Source organism: Balaenoptera acutorostrata, chromosome 21, assembly GCF_949987535.1.
Source record: "Balaenoptera acutorostrata chromosome 21, mBalAcu1.1, whole genome shotgun sequence".
Classification (NCBI taxonomy): Eukaryota; Metazoa; Chordata; class Mammalia; order Artiodactyla; family Balaenopteridae; genus Balaenoptera; species Balaenoptera acutorostrata.
Window position 1 is genome coordinate 25072897 of NC_080084.1, and position 18887 is coordinate 25091783.

An 18887-nucleotide genomic window follows, 5' to 3' on the forward strand; every position below is an offset into this window, starting at 1 on the left:
TAAAGAATTGCTCTGAAAAGTATTGATTTGAGAGACTGGACAGCTGGTTTTGAGTCCCAGCTCTGCGAAGAGCTGGTGGTCCTGTGAGTTTTGTCAACTTTATTTTTTCATCAGTAAAATGACAGCTTTAGATGGGTGGTGACATGAAGAGTAGAGGTGTAGGAATTGATGACTTCTCAAGCTCTTCTCAATTTTAGCATTTTAACTTTTTTATAATACATAGCAACTCACAATTACCTGGCTTGCTGTTCATGCTGCATTGAATCTTAGATGTAAAATATGTAAAAAGGTGTAGTTTGAGCTGAGCTAAAGAAAAGCCATGAAAACTTAATTATTAATTTGAGGGTTTCATTCTGTGTTATCGTTGCTTTTCTTCAAACAAATCTTTGATGCTTTATTTCCACTCATGTCCTTTTTGTGAATGTGTAGAGCAGAGTGTTAAAATCCAAATACCAGTCATTTGAACTTTTCTTTCATTGTTGGATTTCAGATAAGTGTAGTTTCCTATACGAATCCAGAACATCTCAAATATTTCTAAATAAAAAAGTTAATGATATTTTTCCCTAAAAATATTTTTTAAGAGAAAAGAGATTAATCAATTACAGATCAGATCCTTTTATATTCTTACACAGGAGGTTTATACCTGGAATATTTCTAAATCCAGTAGGGGGCAAGTTTTAAAATACTTCACATGGGTTTCAGTTACTTTGTCTCAGGTGGGGAACTGTTATTTGGAAGGATATCTGAGTAGCTTTTTCATTTTGATTCTATAGATTCATACTATAGCATCCTTTAGGCTGAGAATGGAACTGTCAGACCACTGTAATTGTTTCAAAATTGCCACTTTAAAAATGTAGCGCTCTTCAAATTAGCTAGGAGGTGTATTAAACATTTTTTAAAAGCGTCATTGAAAGACAGACTCTGTACTACAAAATGAAATGCATCCAAGTTGGACTTTAAATGAATTTTCCATCAAGAAAACTGGGAGTGCTTATTATAGAATTGTCTTGTAGGGGTCAAAAATAAATTTTTGACCCCTACAAGTTGAAGGAAAAAAAAAAAAAAGAATCCCATTTTGTTTTCTATCGGATAATCTAAGGTCCTTGGGATCAGTCCACAGCTTACTCACCGATACTTTACGCTTGGAAAGTGCTCTGTGGCGAATGTAAAAAAGTGACAGTGCATGTCATTCGTACACCTCTCTTGGCATTCCTGAGCACTCTTGGTAATAGTGCTGTTATGGTTCAGGCCCTTCATATGTAGGTCCACATAAATATCTTTGTTGCAAGCTGGAAATAAAATCAGAAAATACGGTTATCTTCCAGTCTCTGGGGGCATCTGATAATTCTATCTTAGCAACAGTCCCTCCAGACTTGCTCTTTCAATTCTTTCCCTGACTTTTCCTCAGAAGGCCTCTAGTTTTATTTTAATCTGCTCAACTCCTACTCTCACATGGAAACAGTAAGAGAATGTCAGTGTCCTTTTTACACTGCAGCAATATTAGACTTGTACATTTCTGCTTCAGCTTTATGAACTGGCATCTCTTGCCTCCTTAACTCCACTGATGGACTGATTCACTAATTAACCTATTCAAGTATCTGGAATATCTCACCATTAAGACAAGGGTCATCTTAATCTTTATGGTTGCTTCCTTTGATTTGAATTAATATATTTAATAAGGACTTTCATATAAAACTTTAAGCTGCGAAGGAGAAAGAAAATAAATGAATGATGAACTGATGTAGTTAGATATGTCCTATGAGATAAATTTTAATGAACTATAATGGGATGGGGGGACAGGCATGTATACTAGTTTTTACTCTACGAGGAAAGAACTTCATTAGGAGACCTCGTTTCCATATAGCAGGGTTTTATTTCATAGCCACAAAACCATACCTGATGTAACTGCACGTACACATCACAATAACTAGTATATATCAATTCTAGCAAGACATCTTACCACTTATTTGGTCTGAGCATTGCTTGGAAGAATATCCAGAAATTGCTCCCGTCATATTGACCATTGGCAGTGTTTCTGCAACACTGTCTTTCAGGATGCAAGTAAACCTGTTTTTAAAAAAAATAACATTACTGGGTGAAAATCTATGTTTTAAAATAATGGGTCTTAAAAGTCAGCACACAGAGAGTCAAAGAGAAGGAAACAAACTTCTCCATCTCATGCCAAAACAAATATATTCTTAGCAAGACTGTGAGTTTGTTTTTCATTCCAACATCCCGACATTGAAAAGATCACATGTAATGCTCCTTCCTAACTGGAAACTATGGCCTGTTGGTTAAATGCAGCTCTCTGCCTGTTTCTGTACAGTTAATGAGCTAAGAAGGGTTTCTATACTTTTTAATGATTACATTTTAAATCATTGTGTAAGTATTTATATAATATCCTTGATTTTGCCTCTGGACCCACAAAGCCTGAAATATTTACTCTCTGCCTGTTAAGAAGTTTGCCAATCTCTGTTGTAGATTCTAGAATAGTAAATTTTATAAGTTCAGGGCACTATGTAAATACTATGAATGCAGTAATAATGCACAAAGATGTTAATAACTTCATTCTGCAGTAAAGCTTTATTATTAAATTTTCAAGCTCAATATGGAAACAAAAATGGTGGATGGAATGTCCTAAAAATTTTAAGAATATGACTATAGAGACAAAACCACCAGATGCTATTTGAGAATCTTAATAAGATTCTGGTTAATTGCTATAAATTACACTTGGGGGACAATTGAGATGATATAAAGGGATTCTTATTAATTTTTAATGTTTTTTGTGTAAGATAATGTATGTTGAAATATTTAGGGGTGAAGTGTTATGATGGTTTCAAATTATTTCAAATGGTTAGACATCTACACATACATAATAGGGAAGACAAAAATGGCAAAAAGTCTTGGGGGCGATAGGAAATCATTGTACTATTCTTTCAAATTACCTTTATAAATAATGATTTTTTTCTAATAAAATAATTGAGGGAAAAGTACCAGTTTAAATCATATCAAATATCAATAATCAATTGAAAAACAAAGAACAAAATGATTAATTGGCATTAAAGTAGAAAGAAATCAGAGAGAAAGTATCATTAATATTGAGACCACAAGAAACCACACTGAGGGGCATGTCTGTTCCTCTTGACCTGCCTAAACACTACCCTTTTTTCTGTAATATTTAATATTTCAATGGAAGGAAAATACATTTTCCAATTGTTAACATTAAATTTTATAAAATGGTAGATGGCAATTTATTGTTGGTAATTGTCTGTCTGTCATATAAAATCTATTTCCTCTATGTAGAAAAGCAAACATTTACCACTTGGTAGGATCTTCAGATGACGATTCAGCCATAAAAGTGAAGAGCAAACACCTTGGATGGTGGGTGCAGACTGTTTGGCAGTGCTTGGCATTTGGTGTGAAAACAACAGTAATGTCTCCTCCTTTAAAGTAGGCATCTTGGAACAGCTTGGTCACACACTCTGTGTTATAATACATGACACGTGTTACTTGGGATCTTAGTGAGCACATACCCAATCAGGTAATAATCTCACAAAGGCAAGGGAAGTAGGGCTACTTAACAGGAAGTATGCCTGAACATGGAAATCAGGGTGATAAGACCTTTTAGTTTATTGGATAAGCAGCCTCAGATAGAAAAGAAAATCACTAAATGGCACGTGCGCCTCAGTGGAATGGTGCTTCTGAATGATTGTCTTGGGGACGTGGGTGCTTTGTGAGCAATTGATTCGTTTCTCAGATCTTCACTGGCAAAAATGCTTGCAGGTCTAGAATGGCCTCTGCTTTTCCCTTTCCCCAGCGCTGCTCCGTGCCTAAACTCCATGTTTATATGAAACAAAGGCTCCACAGTGATCATCTTCGGGTAGCATTCGATGGCCCTGGATGTGATAACGTACTACATCACCTCACTATATTAAATGGACCAGTTTTTTTGGTTTGTTTTGTGTGTGTGTGTTTTGTTCTTGTTGTTGTTTTTGTGTGTTAGTTTCTGCTTTATAACAAAGTGAAGCAGCTATACATATACATATATCCCCATATCTCCTCCCTCTTGCGTCTCTCTCCGTCCCACCCTCCCTATCCCACCCCTCTAGGTGGTCACAAAGCACTGAGCTGATCTCCCTGTGCTATGCGGCTGCTTCCCACTAGCTATCGGTTTTACATTTAGTAGTGTATATATGTCCATGACACTCTCTCATTTCGTCCCAGCTTACCCATCCCCCTCCCCGTGTCCTCAAGTCCATTCTCTAGTAGGTCTGTGTCTTTATTCCCGTCCTGCCCCTAGGTTCTTCATAACCTTTTTTTTTTTAAGATTCCATATATATGTGTTAGCATACAGTATTTGTTTTTCTCTTTCCGACTTACTTCACTCTATATGACAGACTCTAGGTCCACTCACCTCACTACAAATAACTCAATTTTGTTTCTTTTTATGGCTGAGTAATATTCCATTGTATATATGTGCCACATCTTCTTTATCCATTCATCTGTTGATGGACACTTAGGTTGCTTTCATGTCCTGGCTATTGTAAATAGAGCTGCAGTGAACATTGTGGTACATGACTCTTTTTGAATGATGGTTTTCTCAGGGTATATGCCCAGTAGTGGGATTGCTAGGTCGTATGGTAGTTCTATTTTTAGTTTTTTAAGGAACCTCCATACTGTTCTCCATAGTAGCTGTATCAATTTACATTCCCACCAACAGTGCAAGAGGGTTCCCTTTTCTCCACACCCTCTCCAGCATTTATTGTTTGTAGATTTTTTGATGATGGCCATTCTGACTGGTGTGAGGTGATACCTCACTGTAGTTTTGATTTGCATTTCTCTAATGATTAGTGATGTTGAGCATCCTTTCATGTGTTTATTGACAATCTGTATATCTTCTTTGGAGAAATGTCTATTTAGGTCTTCTGCCCATTTTTGGATTGGGTTGTTTGCTTTTTTGATATTGAACTGCATGAGCTGCCTGAGATTAATCCTTTGTCAGTTGCTTCATTTGCAAATATTTTCTCCCATTCTGAGGGTTGTCTTTTCGTCTTGTTTATGGTTTCCTTTGCTGTGCAAAAGCTTTTAAGTTTCATTAGGTCCCATTTGTTTATTTTTGTTTTTATTTCCTAAATGGACCAGTTTAATTGACCTACAACACTATGTTAGTTCCTGTCGCACAACATAATTATTGGATATTTCTGTACATTTCAAAGTAACCATCATGACAAGTCTAGTTACCATCTGTCACCATACAAAGATATTACATAATTATTGACTATATTCCCCACACTGTACATTTCATACCTGTGACTCATTTATTTTGCAACTGGAAGTTTGCATCTCTTAATCTCCCTCACCTGTTTCTCTCCTCCCCCTATCCCCCTCCCCTCTTGCAACCACCTGTTTATTCTGTTTTTCTATGACTGTTTCTGTTTCGTTATGTTTGTTCATTTGTTTTTTAAGAACTAATATGGTCTTCTGGGTCAATTATACTTCAAAAACAAACAAATAAACTCATTTAGAAAGAGATCAGATTTGTGGTTACCAGAGGCAGACATTGGAGAAGAGGGGAATTGGATGAAGAAAGTCAAAAGGTACAAACTTCAAGTTATAAGATAAATAAGTACTAGGGACATAATGTACAACATAAGTATAATTACCACTGCTGTGCATTACATATGAAAGTTGTTAAGAGAGGAAATCCTAAGAGTTTGCATCATAAGAAAATATTTTTTTCAATTTCTTTAATGTATCTCTGAGATGATGGAGGTTCACTAAACTTACTGTGGTCATCATTTCACAATGTATGTAAGTCAAATCATCATGCTGTACACCTTAAACTTATACAGTGCTGTATGTCTACTATACCTTAATAAAACTGGAAGAAAAATAAAAACCAAACAAATAAATAAATAGGCAGGAACAGGAACTTTAGACTCTTGGAAAAATTATTGAATCCCCTTCCACTGAAACCGTAAGTTAAAAATACAAACAAAGCTAAATTGCATAAAATTAAAATTTTCTTCTGTTTCTAGAAAGAGATATTGAATATTCCAGATTGTGGATTTTTAGGTCATTATTACTTAGTCACTGAATAAAAGTGTTGTAGTTTTTAATCTTGGTATATTTTTATTGACAAATGCTACAATATAACCCTTAGTTTTCTTAATATAAAAACAAATATATAAATATATATAACAAAAATAAAATATTTGGACAGAATAAAATATCACTCAAATTTATTGTAGCAAAAATAAAATAAATAAAATTAAAAATAACTAATTTCTATTGTAGTAATAACCAACATACCAATAAATATGTGGGAAAGTATATAGGTAAAAAACAGTAGAAATTATCACTAAGGCTTATAGGATTATACAATCCATGGACTTAAATGGGGGCAAATTTCATCTTTACCTTCCCTAGCTTCTAACTAAAATATGGCATATCTTTCCATTATTAATGTAAGAACAAACTGCATTAGGGTTCACAGTATCTGTGCCTTTGTCATAATAAAAATTGCAGATTTAAAAACACTACAGTTGCAGATATCTCAAAATATCATTATCACTCATTACTAGTTTGATGGTAATTACTATGCAGTTTTAGACCCACCACTAAATCTTATTACATAAAGTGTTAATAAGAAGCACATCTATTTCTATATAAATTTTTTTTTACAGCTTAACTAACTATATTTAAATATAGTTTATTTGTTTGGTAATCCTATGTATTTTCACTTCATTTCTTTAAAACATTATTCTGAGGATGGAGTCCAGTTCACTAAACTGCCTAGGGATACATGGGAGAAGAGAGTCAAGGACCCTGCCACAGCTCTCCTCAAAAATCCACCCCATATGCCTTCTATATTACCCACCTATAACCTCTTTATATAACATGATTTTCTCCAAAATTGGCAGCTCCCTGAGAATGACCTGCGGGTGAACAGAATCTTCCTCCTCTCCCCAGGCTCTGTGTTGCTTCTAAGGAAGCTGTACGGCAGCCTCCATTAATGGAGGGTCTATTCGCACCTCGAAATAGTCCCATTGACCAAGCAAATCCCATCTCTTAGTGCAAAGCAAGCATGCTATATTAAAATGTTACTTTTAAGAAGCTTATTAATTATTTGGTAAATTAAACAGATTTTACATGTTTAATATAGGTGCTGTATTTCTTAAAATATACCACCTGCTAATTGGATCATTTAAATTTACAAGGCAGATTGATTTTCCAAATCCAAACACAGCTTCTTAGTGCCAGTAAAAACTGGTTAATCTGTTTTGGGTGAACTAGAAAGTGCCTGTTTTTGTATATTGTCAAAATGTCATAATATACCTGTCTCAATGTCCTTGTCATGTTTTGGTATCAAGATCACACTGGCCTTACAACATGCTTTGGAGACTGTGACTAAGTTAAGCTTCCCTAATATATGTTTGTTTTTCAATTAATTAATTTCTGCTGTTTTATTTTTTTCTTCTTTCTAGTTTTTTTGCATTTAATTTGCTATTCTCTTTCCATCGTCTTAAACTGGATTCTTACATCATTAATTTTTACCGTTTCCCTATTCTAATATATGCATGTAAGTGTACACACTTGATTTCAGCACCAATTTAGCTACGTCCCAAAGTTTTGATAAGCTGTATTTTCATTATTATTCAATTCAATACATTTTCTAATTTCCATTGTGATCTCTTCTTTGACCGATATTTATTTAAAAGGGTATTATTTAATTTTGAAACATTTGTGATTTTCCAGTTGTCTTTTTTTGCATTTTATCTCAATTCTATTGTGATTGGATAACATGCTTTGTAGAGTTTTAATCCTTTAAAATTTGTTGAGACTTGCTTTAGGGCCTTTTATGTGGTCAATTTTTGTAAATGTTCCATACACATATGTAAAGAAAGTATATATGTAGAGATGCTGTTGTTGGGTCCAATGTTCAAAATATGTCCATTGAGTTACCACTGACCTATCAATTAAATAACAATACTATTTCATAATGATGACAATGAAGGAATATAATAACCTGGATAAGAATCTTGTCACAAAGAAAAATCAAATTATGAACTGTAGTGAAATTTGTTTTATTTTAAATCTCTTTACCTAGATTTACCATTTTCCACATATGCCAGAAAAAAAGTTTACTGTGCATTAAATGCTAGCAACAGTAGCAGAAATTAAATGTAATATATGTAAGGTTTTTTTAAAAGGAATGCTTAAACTTTCATTTTAAATAAAGAATAAATATAAGGGCTAAAAATACTTGAACTGATATGTCCTTCTGAATATTGGTTAAGTAATTTATAAACAAATTTAGTGGACATGATGTAGAGTGGAGAATTCACAGCAGTGGTTAAATTATTGAAATGCATAAACTATGTAGGAATATTTGCATTTTTGGACATTTTGGGGGACATTTTTCAGTCCAAAATGGCCTCTGTGTGTGTGTTTGTGTGTGTTGCATTGAACTGACTGCTTTATGGAAAATTGACTAATCAGTGAGGCAAGTCAAGATTTCTGCTTTTTAATATTGGTCTTAAATATCATTTAAATGTGTGATATAGATTTAGACATAAACATAGTACAGATATGGATATAGATATAGATATAGACATAGATTCTTACTATCATGAACAATTCCTTTACCTCAATTTCCTTCCCTGCTTTGAAAAACCCTGAAGGCTTAAGCAGAAAATAAATAAAAAGACTTTATTTCCTTCCCTGGAGTAGATGGCATGGAATTCTCCCACATCTATGGGGACAATAGTGTGATTTTCCTCTCTGGGCTTATACCCTTCTGTTTTCTCATCCACAAGTCAGGGAACCAAGCTATTCCCAGTCCATACTAAAGATAAAACTCTACTTACCACCAGAAACTGAAGCAAATAAAATGAAATGTACCATTTGATATAATAAAGTCATCCTACAAAAAGAAAAATGTACATGTGTTTAGAACACAAAATGTGAATTTATAATTAATTTACTGATATCAGAGTTTACAAGAAATACGGAGGGAGAGGAGTAGTTAATTCAGTAGTGTTCACAGAGCTCCTATCATGAGCTGAATTGTATCTTTCCCCAACCCTAGAGCGTTCCTCAGCATGCTCGTATGTGCAGTGGTCAACACGTTCATGGTTGGGAAGGACCAAGGGCTAAAAGGGAAGGGCCCTCTCACTTTCCTCCCTTCCCTCCCTCTCCTCCACCTCCAGCTCACTATTAATCAGACATTTCTCGCTGCCATCATCTGACCCTCTCCCCATCCCAATTTTTCCATTTCTTTCTTCTCTTTCAATTCATTTCCTTTCTTTCCATCTTTGAAGTTTCTTTCCTAAATCTATCACAGAAGCTATAAATGATTTTCTACTAACAAAATTTTCTAATTTAAAAATTATGTTACAAATCTATTCCTAGGTTGTCTTGGTCACTCATACATGTACTTATCCCCACAAAGCCCTGAACTGACAGCTCTGTGAAAAACCTGCTATGAGACAAACCAAGTCTTCTGATTTGTTCATATTGCTCTTGAAAATCTTCTTAATTTGTAAAATACTTGCTATTGAGTACAAACTATTACTCTTCTTCTGTTCTGCATCTCCTCCCACATTGCTTATGGTTATTAACTAAAAACCTCCAAAATGTTAAATCAGACACATTTTAAAAATCAATCATTGTCTATTGTAAAAATATTTTAAAACCCCATGGTACAATAGAAAAAGGCACTTCAAGGAATAATTGCTTGAGGGAAATCTTAAATAATAATTTTTGAAATCATACCTGAAACTCCTTGTTTGCTGCAATTCTTAATGTCTTTCTTTTTCCAAAATGGTTTTCATCCTCCTCTAAATGACTTTTTTCAGGTAATGTTCACTTAACTTTAATATTTACTTTTACTGGTTCCCAGTGTGATGTAACATCATCTCTTTGTACAGCATGCCTGTGAAAGTCCTTAAAATCTTTGCATATCAAACACGTACCTTGGTAGAGGTGCTTGCTTTTTCAATACATTAATGTCTTTCTCCCTCATTTTACTATGCATTCAAACAAGTGACACACAGAGAAGCTTAGAGAACTTGAATTTGCCCGTGTGCCTTAGCAGTTGGTCAAAATTAGGATGCCTGCTGGCCAAAGCTGCACTTAACCACACTTTCAAATAGCAACTGTTAATCATTAATTCCAGGCTAACTTGAGTTTCACCATTTAAAAAGAAAACAAGGGAAGTCTGATGGACTTGCTGATGCTCAGAATAGAGAGAAATGAAACTCAGCTGTTCGGGGGTTACAGAGTGGGTAGAAAGTAAGGGGCCGATTGTAGATGCCCTGCTCTTCTGCAATCACAGTTTCCATTTATATAGTGTTACCTCCTCAGAGGTCTAGGAAGGTAGGATTCGTTCTAATGAGCCCAGCTCTTTTTTATCCCACTTGCAAACACTGAATGCCTTTAGACTTTAAAATTCTTCTGAAAAATGGAAAAATATGCGACTTTCATAGCTTTCCTTTTTTTTTAATAACTTTAATTAATTAATTAATTTTTTATTTTTGGCTGTGTTGGGTCTTCGTTTCTGTGCGAGGGCTTTCTCTAGTTGCGGCAAGTGGGGGCCACTCTTCATCGCGGTGCGCGGGCCTCTCACTATCGCGGCCTCTCTTGTTGGGAGCACAGGCTCCAGACGCGCAGGCTCAGTAATTGTGGCTCACGGGCCTAGTTGCTCCGCGGCATGTGGGATCTTCCCAGACCAGGGCTCGAACCCGTGTCCCCTGCATTAGCAGGCAGATTCTCAACCACTGCGCCACCAGGGAAGCCCTCTTTTTTTTTTATTTTTTAGTTTTGGGTGCGTTGGTTCTTCACACGGGCTTCTCTAGTTGCGGTGAGTGGGGGCTACTCTTTGTTGTGGTGCGTATGCTTCTCATTGCGGTGGCTTCTCTTGTTGCAGACCACAAGCTCTAGGCGTGTGGGCTTCAATAGTTGTAGCACACGGACTCAGTAGTTGCCGCATGCGGGCCCTAGAGTGCGTGAGCTTCAGTAGTTGCAGCCTGTGGGGCTCAGTAGTTGTGGTGCACGGGCTTAGTTGCTCCACGGCATGTGGGATCTTCCCGGACCAGGGATCGAACCCATGTCTCCTGCACTGGCAGGCAGATTCTTAAACACTGTGCCACCAGGGAAGTCCACACAACTTTCTTTAGATCTCAGTGCACTAAGACACCAATGGAGAGCTAAGAAGTGACTGTCTAGCTGTTGAGTGACAAGCAATCCAAAAACAGCAGGTCAGTTCCCTTTGTCCATAAGGGCACCTCCTAGTGGTAGGACTTGTTGCAGTTCATAGAGAGGAAAGCTTGTGAAATACTTTGTGGGGTTTCACTTAATTATGTTTCTGTTCAGAGCCTTCCCATGGACCTTGAAGAAGGGCTAGAAGCTCTATGGAAATCAGGATGGTGCGTGTCCTCTGTTACTCAGATCTTTCATTAGTTTATTGGTCATGTAACTTAAGCAGAAACCAGACTCTTGCACTTACACTAGCTACCCGTGCTTCCCTGGCCAAGCTGCTTTCTCTCTCCAAACTTCAGGTCCTCGCTTAGAACATTAAACACTAACTAGCTCTAAGGATCTCTATGTGGTCCCCTGAAAACCTAAAAGAAATAAAAAATTTAAAAACCTTTTAAAATACGTTTGATTTAAATAAATTTTAGAGAAAGATGTTACGGTTCAGAGAAGACTTCATATTTTCCAGAGAAAAGCAAAACAAGATCTTAGGTTTATAAATGGAGTCATGATTTTAAAAAAATATTCTGAAGACAAAGAGAAGAATAAAACGACAAGTCAGTCCCCATTTCAGATCTTGCTGAAGTTATAGGTACCAGAGGAAATATTGTGTTTTGTTCAGGGACAATATTGCTGATATGAGTGTGATCTTCCAAATCTAGAAAGTGTTGCCAGTTTACTTGGCTTATTTCAATATTTGGAGACAGAGAGAGACAATCTCATTTTATGTCTATCATAACAACGCTGCTGTTATCTGAACGGTTTCTGAAGGTGTGGAATAGCCAGTGCCTGGTGGCCAAATGCCTACGTAGAAAGATGACCCCAGATCAGGAACACTGGAAGGTCCTTTCAAAGCTCTTACAGGAAGGGACATACGGGGGAAATAGAACTGACTGAAGGAGACAGTAAGGAAAAGGTAAATTTGAAGCTTAGCCCCATGTAGACTAGTTGGAGACCTTTTTTTTAAAATTATTTATTTATTTATTTATTTATGGCTGTGTTGGGTCTTCGTTTCTGTGTGAGGGCTTTCTCTAGTTGTGGCAAGCGGGGGCCACTCTTCATTGCGGTGCGCGGGCCTCTCACTATCGCGGCCTCTCTTGTGTGGAGCACAGGCTCCAGACGCGCAGGCTCAGTAGTTGTGGCTCACGGGCCTAGTTGCTCCGCGGCATGTGGGATCTTCCCAGACCAGGGCTCGAACCCGTGTCCCCTGCATTGGCAGGCAGATTCTCAACCACTGCGCCACCAGGGAAGCCCAAATTGGAGACTTTTTGAGAAGAAGAGAGAAGCCAGCATTTTTGTTCCCTGGGGTAGAAAGTTAAGGGGGATTTGAACTTAGAAGTCATCTTTATGCTAAATGCTAAGGAACTATTGTAATATTCTACCTGGAAGGCAGTTATTCAGATACTTTTATTTGATCTGCTACCAATGTTTTCTGGCCTATCTTGGCATAAAGAGTCCTTAGTTGCTTTCTTGAGTTTCCCATTTAAAAGTACATTCCAGGGAATTCCCTGGTGGTCCAGCGGTTAAGTCTCTGCGCTTCCAGTGCAGGGGGCATGGGTTTGATCCCTGGTCGGGGAACTATGATCCAATGCAGCACAGCCAAAAATAAATAAACAAAATAAAAATAAAAGTACATTCCAGCTACACAAAAAGCACGTATCTATAATGCACTGTTTTTTTATGAAGCTTGAACATAAAATAGAAAATTTATGCCAAGAAAGCTTTTCATGGAAAACTGATATGTGAGATTATGTAAGGTCCTTATATCCCTGTATTGTTTACTCCATGAAACCCCATCTCTATCCTAAAGCCTCATTACAAAGATTATAATGATAACCCTCCAACTCTATTGAGAGAGACAGAAAGACTCTAATGAGAGATATACTTCAGTGGGAAACCAAATAATATTTTCCTAAATTTGGTCTAGCTAGTTAGTGAAATCTCTAAAGCCTTTGAAATAATATAAGGATTCCAAAATATTTTTGTCCAGTCAAATAAAAGTAGAATAAGAGTCTTAACTACATAGAAACTCCTTGAGATCAAATGGACCATCTTTTCACACTGATACCAAGTATTCTAAAAATTATTTTCAACTAATGCATTGCAGTTTAGAATTCTAATGTTGACTACTTTTATCTTAAACCTTTCTTTGACTTCCCTGGTGGTGCAGTGGTTAAGAATCCGCCTGCCAATTCAGGGGACACGGGTTCAAGCCCTGGTCCGGGAAGATCCCACATGCCGCAGAGCAACTAAGCCCGTGCGCCACAACTACTGAGCCTGTGCTCTAGAGCCCGCGAGCCACAACTACTGACCCTGCGAGCCACAACTACTGAAGCCCACGTGCCTAGAGCCCGTGCTCCACAACAAGAGCAGCCACCGCAGTGAGAAGCCCGCACATCACAACGAAGAGTAGCCCCTGCTTGCAACAACTAGAGAAAGCCCGTGCGCAGCAACGAAGACCCAATGCAGGCAAAAAATAAATTAATTAATTAAAAACTATTCAAAAAAAGCTTTTTTCTTCCCAGTGAAATAAAACGCTTTTGAACCTTAATGAAAATGGGGAATTACTGGACCCAAGAACAAGTCAGAAGTTGGGATCATGGGTAACCTAAAATCCTCTGTCTGGGACAGGGAAAGCCACACAGGTGTGCTGGTGACCCCTTCTCAGTCACAGCCACGGTCAGCTTTCTCTTGGAGTTCCTTCTTTCTTATCAAGACTTGCTTTGAAAAAAAACACAGACTCCTGTGTCCTGCAACCTCTTTCTTGCTGTCCCTGAAATATCCCCTTTTCATGACACAGTTTCAATGCTGACCTTAGATCAGGGTTTCAACCCTGCCATTACTGATATTTGGGCCAGATAATTCTATGATGTAAGGGGCTGTCCTGTGTATTGTAGGATGTTTAGCAACATCCCTGGCTTCTACCCACTAGCACCCCATTGCCCAGGTGTGGCAACCAAAAATGTCTCCAGATATTACCAAATGTCCCCTGGGTGGGAGTGTCTCCCATTGAAAAACCACTGCTTTAGATAACAATGAAAATAACGAATAATTGTTATACGTGCTCCTGTTGTATTTTATCTTCCTCATAGTATGAGACAACATGATACGAACCTAGAAGACATAACCTGGGATATGAGTGCAAGCTTAGTCCTGGCTCTGGCCTTGCCAGTGACCTTGAACTAACCTCTCTACTTCTTTGAGCTGCCATTGCTTCATCTTGAGAATAAAGATGTACTCATTCATTGGACATTTACTGAATGCCCATTTATATGTGATGTGAATGAAAGTGGCTCACGGTTTAATGAAAGTTTTAAGTATACATTAGAGGTTTCCCAAACCTTGGTGAGGAACGAGACACATGTTGGAGCCCTTGGCTAACCTCGTGTCAGATGTGTAAGGTGCTGTATGTCCCACAGGTACATATGCTGGTGTCACAGGGCAAGAGCAGTGCCGGCTTCCAGGCGTAGCGCTGCCACCAGCCTCTCGTGGGCGGCACTGCCAGAGACCCACACATTCCAGTCTACTCTCCCTCAAGAGGGCGAAGTTACCCCAACCTCTCGCCTTCTTAGCCTCTTACACACATCTCAGTTCTTTGAGGCTCTTACTGTGTGAAGGGCTCTTCTGTTCCCCCTTGTACTGAACACATGTTGGGTAATAAAGAGACCATTCCAGCACCACTGGTTCCAATTGGCAACTTTAAAATGATCATCATACCCCAAATGTGGGAGTTCCACATTTCAAAGCTTTCCTCTTTTGCCCAAAGGAGGTCATTCCCTGACCAAAAAAAGCCCAAGGGTTACCCTGCAAGCACTTGAACGTCCTATTCAAACACACTTTAGGATACTAAAAGCTAAGATAAAAGATTTTCATTGTAAACCATTTTTTTCTTTTAAAATATAAAACAACACCCACAAAGAACAAAGACCAATAGCTTTATTGCATGCGAAAGTAAAAGTCGAAGTTGTGGGGTTTTTTTGTTTTAAATCATTTCAGGGAATCCAGCCAGATATTATAAAATCTGGAGAATTTACTTGTGGAGTAAAACCTTAACTCTTCAGTTTCCAACTGTGTGATTTATAAATAACTCAGACCTCGTGGTTTTCCTTCAGCCCCCTCCATCGTTAGTCCTTTCTACCACTCAGTGTGTCTTTGAGCATAGAAGGAAAAACTCAGTCTCTTTTCGGAACTTTGCTTTTCTATTTTTCTAATTGATTTACACAATATTTTGGAAATGGTCAGTACTGTGTCAATGTCATGTCAGCTTCACGGAACTGAATCTAACTGCCTGGTATCAGTTGTGGTGCCTGGTCATTGGCAAGTTTGGAATTTGTGTTGCATAAGAATTGCTGTCATTCATTCCAGGGCTGCCGCCTCCTACCATGAATTTACCTAATACTGCTCCTTGGGTTACTGCTGCAGAACCCAATATCCACGGAATCCCAGCAGTGCAGACCCCTTGCCTTCCGCAAAGGCTGTGTGATGAGCCGATTGCAGGAGCTGCACCCAGACAGTGGCACCGCCACTGGTCTCCCCTGCACGGCCAGCCTGGAGCCCTGTGGCAATGCCTGGGGGACCAAGGTAGGAGGCCAACGTAAAAAGGGGCACTACTGTTCTTCCAGGTTCAGATAACCCACCTCTTCCTTGCAGAAGTGCATGTTACACAGGTTTCTTTGATTCCACCCAGCAGAACAAAATCCAAGCTTACCGGCTTTTCACCCCAAATGAGGCAGGCAGTAGTAGGTATGAACAATCATGCAGGTGAGGTTGAGAGAAGAATTTAGTATCTCTGAGACAGACTGAGACCCAGAGGAGATGGTGAGACTAGAATGATCCCAGGCACTGTGCTAGAAGCTGGAGTCATGTATCTTCCAGTCTGTTTCACTATCAGAAGAAAACACTTTTTAATCACACTCTTTTGCCATTTTATTTCACAACAAACAGTCGCGGAGATCCTCAGTTGTTTCCTCTCCCATTACAGCATTATTACTGACAGTTGAAAGCGTTATGCTTTGGCCCTTTTTACCCTTATGACAAGGACAGGAGGTAGACACCACTCCCCACGTTTTTGCAGACGAGGACCCCAAGGCTCAGTACTTGAATTGAACGCAGGTTGTAAAACGAATGCTCTAAGCTGGGCTCTTCTTCCCCATCTCTCTGACGCTTTCATCAAAGACTGACCATCGCCATCCTGTGTTTTCTCTAAAATCCAGTCCATGTACTCAGCAACTTTGGTGTAGACTCCTGGTTGTTTGCTGCGGGCACAGCCTTCACCCCAACTGGTGATGCCCACCAAATGCCATATTCCATTGTGCTTACAAACCAAGGGACCACCTGAATCACCCTATGTCACAGTGAGTGGAAAAAATAAAATGACAGAAGGTTATGACAGATGTGCCTTTAAAATTCTGTAGTCACACCACACACAAACCTTCTCCTAGTTCTTCAGATACTCATGTGCCGCAGCTGTTGAATGGGGTGAAAGTGACTTAAGTCAATAGAGTATGGTTGCGTTCTCTGTTCATTCCAACAAAGAAATTTTGACGTCATCACCCAAGGTGAGATAAATCTAATGCTCTTATATTTTAGCACAATTATTTTTTGTTTGTTTTTTTTTGTTTTTTTTAAAAATTTTATTTATTTATTTATTTATGGCTGTGTTGGGTCTTCGTTTCTGTGCGAGGGCTTTCTCTAGTTGTGGCGAGCAGGGGCCACTCTTCATCGCGGTGCGCGGGCCTCTCACTATCACGGCCTCTCTTGTTGCGGAGCACAGGCTCCAGACGCGCAGGCTCAGCAATTGTGGCTCATGGGCCTAGTCGCTCTGTGGCATGTGGGATCTTCCCAGACCAGGGCTCGAACCCGTGTCCCCTGCATCGGCAGGCAGATTCTCAACCACTGCGCCACCAGGGAAGCCCTAGCACAATTATTGTATTACAATTGTCTTCCCTTAAATATGGCATGCTCCTGCAAAGATTGTGAGATGTATAATATATAAAAATTATATGTGTATATTCAGTTTGTTAAAGACTTCTTATGAAATTTTCAGATTATTTGGTTCTGAATTATTTGGAAAACTATAGTGAAGTACTCTTGAAAAAAATATATTTTGAAATGATTTTTCTCAAGTGGCCTATTATGTGTTTTCATAATCCAATGCATTACCTTCCAAGCATCTTTCTCTCCTTCTTTACAGCCAGTACAGATCATCTGTTTGGTTATTTTATAATCTCTGTAACTTTTCTGGCATTCTTCATTTGATACCAAAGGAACATTTGTCTTTTGTAGGGTATTTTGGATTTTCCCTATTAGGTAAAACAATGTACAACTTCAGAAGGAGGCAATAAAATAAATATAGAAGTAAGACTACAGTCTTAAAACAAATGAGAATGATGACTTTTCCATTAAGGTCATTTCTTTGGATAAAAATAGTAAAGGTGAGAAGGTAGAGTTACACACACAGACAAAGAGAGAGGAGAGAGAGAAGGAGAGAGAGAGAGAGAGAGAGAGCCCTGTATTGGGCTCTGATGCAGCGTTGGGACCACCCTAGAACCTTAGGTTGACCAAAGAACTTTCATTTTCTCTGCCATCCTCTCATCTCCATAAAAATCTCTCAAATTCTCTCTTATTGCCTACAATCTGAAAGCCTAGACGCTCTTATCATTCAGTTTTTGTTTTACATATTCAAAATGATAATTTTAAAATTAGTATTTTTATCAACAAAATGAAAAGACAACCTACAGAATGGGAAAACATATTTGCAAACATTTATCTAATAAGGGGTTAATATCCAAAATACTTAAAGAATTCACACAATTCAAAAGCCAAAAAAAGAAAAGAAACCAAATAATCTAATTGTCAAATGGGCAAAGGACTTGAATAGACATTTTTTCAAAGAAGATAATGACTGGCCAAAAGGTACATGAAAAGGTGCTCAACCTCAGTAATCATCATGGAAATGCAAATTAAAACCACAATGAGATATTATCTCACACATGTTAGAATGATAATTATCAAAAAGATATGAGATAACAAATGCCATTATGGAAGACAGTATGAAGAATCCTCAAAAAATTAAAAACAGAACTATCATATGATCCAGAAATTCCACTTCTGGGAATATATTGGAAGGAAATAACAACACTGTCCAAGAGCTATCTGCACCCCCATGTTTATGGCAGCATTATTTACAATAGCCAAGACATGGAAACTTAAGATGTTTCCTTTGACAGATGAAGGGATAAAGACACTGTGAGATATATATATATATATATATATATATATATATATATATATATATATATGATGGAATATTATTCACCCATGAAAAACACTGCTGTATGGTATATTTGAAAGTTGTTAAGAGAGTTGATCTTAAGAGTTCTCACCATTAGGGGGAAAAATTTTTTTTTTCTTTTTTTTTTTGGTGTGTGTATCTGTATGAAATGATGGATGCCAACCAAATTTATAGCAGTGATCATTTCACAACACATATAAGTCAAAACACTATGCTGTACACTTTAAACTTATGCATGTATAAGTTTATAATTGACTGTATGTCAATTATATCTCAATAAAACTGGAAAAAGTATACATATATAATTTTTGAAAAAAACAAACCTTTGACAATAGAA

At 37.8% G+C, this 18887-nt stretch overlaps 2 protein-coding genes across 5 annotated transcripts in view; one reads left to right on the forward strand and one right to left on the reverse strand.

Moving 5' to 3' along the window:
- Positions 1-18887, forward strand: part of MTNR1A (melatonin receptor 1A) — a 104610-nt gene that overhangs the window by 46301 nt on the left and 39422 nt on the right. The window lies entirely within an intron of this gene.
- The window catches only part of LOC103000341 (coagulation factor XI), a 39786-nt gene that overhangs the window by 10574 nt on the left and 10325 nt on the right, over positions 1-18887 (reverse strand). For 2 of the 4 annotated variants that reach the window (XM_057537465.1, XM_057537463.1), the window contains exons 1-5: positions 9778-10092; positions 8871-8926; positions 3320-3482; positions 1961-2067; positions 1130-1289 (exon numbers count right to left, since the gene is read on the reverse strand). In XM_057537465.1, the coding sequence (XP_057393448.1) occupies positions 1130-1289; positions 1961-2067; positions 3320-3482; positions 8871-8925 (485 nt within the window). In that variant the 5' untranslated portion in view covers position 8926; positions 9778-10092. Of the gene's footprint in view, positions 1-1129; positions 1290-1960; positions 2068-3319; positions 3483-8870; positions 8927-9777; positions 10093-18887 lie in introns of those variants that run through there. The other 2 variants (XM_057537466.1, XM_057537464.1) reach the window with 2 other exon arrangements.